The following is a 7,119-nucleotide window of genomic DNA, read 5'->3' on the forward strand; positions in this document are numbered from 1 at the left end:
CGTAGATGGCTTCAATCTCTTAAAGAGATTCTTCGCTGATGTACATAAAGCTACATAGACAAGTAGAAATAATTTGACATTTAAACTTAATGAATAGAAAAATGGACTTGATAGGATATAATGTGAAAAGAATTAAAAGCGATCAATTTAAATTTCAAGGACTAAATAAATTGTTAATAAACTAAACTTTAGAGATTAACAGTATATTTAAGCATATCCAAAACAATGAAAACAAATCTAACAAAATTTATCAATTGAAGCAAATAAAATTTCAAGTTGAAGTAAATAATTTTTTTTTTTTTTATAATTTAAAATAATTTGATAATTGCATTAATGAGAGAAAATGGAGATGCCAGATGAGTTATAAGGTTTTTGACAAATAATTTCAGAACCAAAAACCCAACAAATACTAGGATTTAAATGAAATAGAAAGGAAAAACAATACATCAACATCTAAACATTATCTCTTTATAATCTAAAAACACAACAATACATATTGAAAAAAAATGTATAAATCAAAGATTAAAATAATGTGAAACAAACACTTTAAGGATTCAAAAGGCAACAAAACCAAGATTGGAAATTAAAAAGAAAATTAAAAAAAAAAAACGGAGTCAGGTTAAAATCCATACTTTCCTGCTCTAATTTTTAAAACACAGAAACCATATTTCCAAAATTTATAAATCAAGAGGAAAAAAAAAAAAAAAACTTTTATGGTCGAAAACCTAACAAGACCATGATTCCAATTGGGAAAAAAAAAAATCAAATTAAGTTCCAAAATCTCATTTACGAATTATTGAAAAGTAAAAAGTATATAGGCATTTGAATCGTGGGACTGCCTGCCCTTGAGTCCGTAGATCATTACCCTTGGAACCCAGTTGGCAAGGGACTTTCTTTAGTGGCTAAGCTTATAAGGTCGGCATTGCCTTTAGTCTTGAAATCCATTCATGGATGATGATCGTTTAATCATCTCTGCATATTAGCACCCGAATGGGTTGGTTCTACTTGAAGCCCGCACCAGATAACATAAAATGTCTTACATGGATGATGATCGTTTCGTCATTTCTGCATATTATTACGCGAATGGGTTGTTCAACTTGAAACCCGCACCAAATAACATAAAATTAAGAAGCTCTAAACCAAAATCAAAATCAACATGATATTTGGCCTCCCTCTCTCTCTCTTTGTGACAAATTATATAAAATTTCATAATAAGCAATATTTTTATTGCATTTAATAAAAAAAATCATCATAAAGGATTATTACTCATTATTATTTTGTCAAGCCAAGCAAATGGGTAGGTGTTCAGATAATTGCTTGTACAAAACATTATATTATATATTAGTGTTAGTTTGATTAATTTTTAATTTTTTTTTCATAAAAAATTTGTGGTTTATTTTTTTAGAAGAATGTGGTTATATATATATATATATTAAGCATAGCTTTTATTTTTTATTTTCATTTTTACTGAGTAATGCATAACTTTTTATCTTTTTTTTTTCCATGTAATTTTACTTTTATATAATTTATTTTTAAAACCAAACAAGTAAAGAAAATACCAAAAAAAAAAATTTTTTAAAAACACTTATTATTATTTGTCTTAAATCATAATTAAATGAAGAAAATAACTTAATTACGACTCTTTAAATACATTTCAAATTTGATTGCAACGTGATAAATATCAAGAATCAAATTAGAGAATAAAGGAAAGTAGCGAACAAAACTAAAATTTGAAATTCGCGAATTGAAACTTCTTTTTTAGCTTGTTTTTGGGTGTTTGGTCATTGGTATGCTAAATGCTAAAAAAGTTAGCATTTAACACATCTGATGCTAGTACTTTATATTAGTATTTTTTACTTGAAGTGTGTTTATTTCTTTATTTTAGCCTTGTAAAAAAGCTTTCCTATTAGCCCAAAAATTTGAATAAAAGGAATCGCCATGCAAGCTTAATTTTTGTCACATGGATTTTTTTCTTCCACTTCAACTTGGAACTCAAATCTCTAGGCGAAAATGGATAATTACCCATAAAACCCCAACTATTTAGTTAGTAGGGTCCGTTTGGAAACATATTGGCAAACTATGTGGAACTCGAGTTTTTAAGTCTCGAGTTCCACGTAGGTGCCACCTAAACTCGAGTCTTTGAAACTCGGTTTACGTAAAAAGTAAAACCGAGTCTCAAAGACTCGAGTTTCAAGCAAAAAAACGCGCGCGTTGAACTCGAGTCTTTGAGACTCGGTTTTACTTTTGAAACCGAGTCTCAGAGACTCGAGTTTCAAACCATTATTTCCCCTCCTGTCTGGTCTTATCAAGTGTCTTTGCTGTCCTCTGTGCTAGGAATACGTGTTCTGTGCTAGTCTATTAGCTGAATACTTGCTCTGTGCTAGTCTATTAAAGCTTGTGTTGAAGGACATGTTTTGTCTGTTGAAGGACATGTTTTGTCTGTTGAAGGACATGTTTATCAAGTGTCTTTGGTGCTTTTGCAAGTCAACAGTCTTTGTTGCTTCCTCCAGCAGGTAAGATGAGTACGTTGCTGAAGGACATGTGAATATAATTTGTCTGTTTGGAGACATATTCAAAAAATATGTTAAACTAGCACAAGCACCAAAAACTTCTCTCAGACTATGTTGAACCTAAAAAAACTCTCACACAACTCTCTCACATGAAGAACAACTTGCCTCAACAACTCTCACCTTCAGCAACTTCAATCACAGAACCTCTCTTAAGAACTCTCACAGAGACTCAAACTCTCATACATATTTAGCAGCAAAACATTGCTCCTCTCACTCTCATACAATCTCAGCAGTACATTTGCACATCATTATGTCAAGTAAGGGTCTCCTCACTCTCTAATTAGTTGTTTAGTGTATATAGCTGTTTTAAAAAGTGTTGCTTGCATTGTTTTAGTGTATATGCCATTTCCTAATAAAATATTTGTTTGTATTAGGCAAATATATTTGTTTCCTGATAAGATATTTGTTTGTATTAAAATATGTATATTTGTTTCCTTATGAAAAATACGTATATATATTTATATTTATATTTATATTTATATTTATATTTATACAACTATATAATTAAATATTTATATATACATATTTTTATTTATATATTTATAAAACTAAATAATTAAATAATTAAATAATTAAATAATTAAATAATTAAATATTTATATAAATATATTTATATTTTTATATTTATACAACTATATATATAAATACTTATATAAATATATAAATATTTAATTATATAGTTGTATAAATAGGCTAAATATAAATATATTTATATAAATATTTAATTATATAGTTGTATAAATAGGCTAAATATATAAATATATTTATATTTATATATTAAATTAGATGATATGTCTAATTTGATTGATCATGATTATATTCACATTAGTGTTTTTTTTTTTCTTTTTTTGTCTGATGAACCCTGCTCTATGTTATTTCATCAATAGTAGTGTAATAGGGTATGGCATTAATTTAAAATGACTTGAATGATGTTGTTACATAATTGCACTCATTCATTTGCACATCCTCATGACTTTTGTTGTTTGGTTTGATATTTTTATTTATATTTTTGTTAGAGCTGAGTTTCAATTTTGTAATGGGGGTGAGTTTTGTCTTCAGTTTTTTTAGTTGTTTGAGTATGAAATTATAATGATTGAGTGTGTTTGTATGTGATGTGGGGTGAGTATATGCAATTGTTACACTTTTAGAAGTTGTGATTCTTGTACTTTGAGTAGATAGAAAAGGTTTTGTAATTGATGTGAAATGAAAGAGATCAAATATGTCACTAACATAAATTTAGTTGGCTCTCTAATAGGTTCACAATCTTTGAAGAATATTGACATAAATGTATACTTCGGTGGACCCCTTTACAATCCTGAAGGGATTGACGGATTCCCATTTAGAGGGGAGGGTATCGAATGCTACTACATGATGTTACGTCGTAAGTTGAAGACGTTGACTGATTTGAAGAGGAAAATAATGGACGAATTGAAATTGAACCCTGCTTGGTATGACATCAAGATTATTTATCGTTGCCCACAAGAAGTTCTTCATGAACGGATAAATTATGGGTATATGGCGATTAAAGAAGATAAACATGTAAAGATGATGTTTAATAGGATCCAGAAAATGCCCCAAGTAAATGCTGCTGAGTTGTATGTAAGTTTGGAGGCGAGTGTAGACAACAGTACTGAGGTGGTGCAAGAAACATCTACGGCTTTACAATTTACAACCCTAGATGATGGATGCACTACAATGGGAGGGTATGCAATGGGAGGTTATACGCTGTCATCTCAAGATTATGTTGCGAATACTGGTGGAACCCTCTACTCTCAAGAGACACATTTAGAGGAGGAAGACGAAGACGAAGACGAAGATCATGCTGCGAATGATGGTGAAAATAATGATGATATGGATCAGTACGAAGAGAGGATTGAGCGAGGTGACTTTGAGAACGATGTGGATGAGCATGAAGTCGTTCCTAATTTTGAAGAGGAAAATATGGAGTACCATAATGAAGGTGATGCAGATGATGATGATATTGGTGTCCAGCATGATACAGATACGACCACTGGCTACAGACCTCCTGCGGACTCATTCTACGCAAATACTTGGGAAAATATGGTTGATCCTTCACGTCTTCAGATACCATATCTTTGTACTTGGCAAGATGGGATGCATTTTTGTAAAGGGTTGACTTTTGCAAATAAAGCTGCGGTGAAGCGTGCATTGATAATATATGCAGCAAAGGATAATAGAAATTTCTCCATCCAAAGGTCGAGCACAACTGAATTGTGCGCCGCATGCATTGACGACAATTGCAAGTGGTACGTTGGGGCATACATGAAGCCTAAATTCAATGGTCTGTGGATGGTCACGTCTTATGTGGGTCCACACAGTTGTATACCCTTTGGGCTGCGAAGAGATGGTAGAATGATGGATTCTAATTTTGTTGCATCAGAAATTGTGGGAAGATTGCGAAAAAAGCACACTGCTACTGTTGATGAGCTTTGGGAGATCATCCGTACTAAGTATGATCATGAGCTTTCTTACTATAAAGTATGGGACGCAAAACAAAAGGCAATTGCTAAGATTTTTGGGGATTGGGAGGAGTCTTACCAAAGGTTGCGAAAGTTGTTGGCATACTTGGATCAGGATTCGGGTACCCAGTATAGCTATCACACCATACCTAAGCCATTAGAAGGTACTACGTTACTGCGCTATGTATATTGGGCATTCGCTCCATGCATTGCTGCATTCCAGTATTGCAGGCCAGTGATCAGTATTGATGGAACTCATTTATATGGTAAATACAAAGGGGTATTGATGATTGCAATGGCAACCGATGCTAATCAAAAGGTTTTGCCTATCGCCTTTGCTGTTGTGGACAAGGAGTCAGGGGCTAGTTGGGGGTGGTTTTTAGAGTGTCTCAGGACTTCGATAGAGCGTGTTATTGAAAACAAGGACATTTGCATTATTTCTGACCGACATAAAGGTATCAAATGCGCCATTCGAGAGTGGCCTAGAGGGCAAGACGAAAGAGAACGGGTATATCATCGATATTACCTTCGACATGTTGCTAGCAACTTCAACACACATTTTAATAACCCGACTCTAAAGGCATTGGCCTTGAAAGCTGGATATGCGACTCATGATGCTAAATTTGTGTCCATAATGCAAACCATTAAGGAGGCAGAGATTAATTTACTGAGGGGTGTAGACTCTACTGATCGCCGGATTATACGTTATATGCCATACACATATCTAATGAGTGAGGATGTAGACAAATGGACCCAGTCACATGATGGTGGAAGACGGTACGGGGCAATGACAACCAATATCTCTGAGTGCTTTAATGGGGTTCTTAAAGGTGCCCGCGGTTTGCCAATTGCTGCAATGGTTGAGTTCACTTATTTTAAACTTGTTGCATATTTCCACGATCGACATAAACAAATTACTTCTGATCTCTCTCGAGGTAAGGTGTGGAGTGATTATGCAATGGAGATCTATAACAAAAATGAACAGAAAATTGCAGGACACACTCTGAGGAATTATAATCATGCAGAGGGTATATATTAAGTGGTTACCCCGTATAACGACCATAGAGCTGGAGGGGGAAATCACAGTCATGATGTGCGCGTATTTGATAGAACCTGTGGTTGTGGAAAGTGGCAAAACTTGAAGATCCCTTGTTCACATGCAATTAAAGTTCTTAAAAGTCTGCATCTCGATGCGCCCAGCTATATTGACCCATGTTACAGTCTGAACAACGCCATTCTCACATATTCACATAATTTTGTGGTGCCAAAGTCAGAGTCATTATGGACAGACGTTCGCGGACCACGGTGGGTGCCTGACCCACGATTGTTGCGGGCCAAAGGTCGTCCTACGATGTCAAGAATAAGGAGTGAAATGGATGGGGTACGGCGAGAACGGGGAAGCCGGAGGGAAGATCCGGAGTTGAGGGAGATTCAACCGAGGCAACGATGTAGAGTGTGTCATCAAGAGGGGCATAACCGTAGATGCTGTCCCAATTCCCATGGGGCTTCGACAAGTGGTAGTGCTATGAACTAGGCAAGTGACGTCACTGTTTTTATATAATATACTCAGAATGTCATTTGGTTTTTGTTCTTTGCATTTGGAAACTAATAACCGTATTTCATGTTTGTCAGGCAAGCGGAGACTTGATTTTCGTAAGTGACATTGTACGTGGGACTTGTCGTTATCTTCTGTATGGACAAGCTAGGTGATTATGTAGAGTATGTTGTATCAGTATGGACAAGTGTTAGGTGACTATGTATAATATGTTATATCCGCTAGGCGAATATGTAGACTATGTTGTATTAAAGGTTTTGTTATTTTGTTTATTGTTGTAAATTACGAATAATTGAACTCTTTGCTATCCATTTTACTCGTTACATTAGTTGCGTGATGCAGCTCTTTCCTATAATACGAACAATGATACTTTGGCAAGTTCAACCACAAGGCCCTTCTAGTATTGAACTGCCATTGTGTGCTAAGACTTTTGTCCAACAATAATTTTATTGAATAGTTACTGTTTTAATTTGGTTGTAGAACTTTAATGTATGCTCCCTTCGCCTATCATATG

General features: G+C 34.2%; 1 protein-coding gene across 1 annotated transcript in view; it reads left to right on the forward strand.

Annotated features, from left to right (window-relative positions):
• Positions 1-2,670: 2,670 nt before the first annotated feature.
• The window catches only part of LOC115951730, a 7,955-nt gene continuing 3,506 nt past the window's right edge, over positions 2,671-7,119 (forward strand). Inside the window, exons 1-2 of the mRNA XM_031068881.1 lie at positions 2,671-2,827; positions 3,826-5,990. Coding sequence (XP_030924741.1) covers positions 2,821-2,827; positions 3,826-5,990 — 2,172 coding nt within the window. The 5' untranslated portion in view covers positions 2,671-2,820. The remainder of the gene's footprint in view (positions 2,828-3,825; positions 5,991-7,119) is intronic.

Source organism: Quercus lobata, chromosome 7 (genome assembly GCF_001633185.2).
Source record: "Quercus lobata isolate SW786 chromosome 7, ValleyOak3.0 Primary Assembly, whole genome shotgun sequence".
NCBI lineage: Eukaryota > Viridiplantae > Streptophyta > Magnoliopsida > Fagales > Fagaceae > Quercus > Quercus lobata.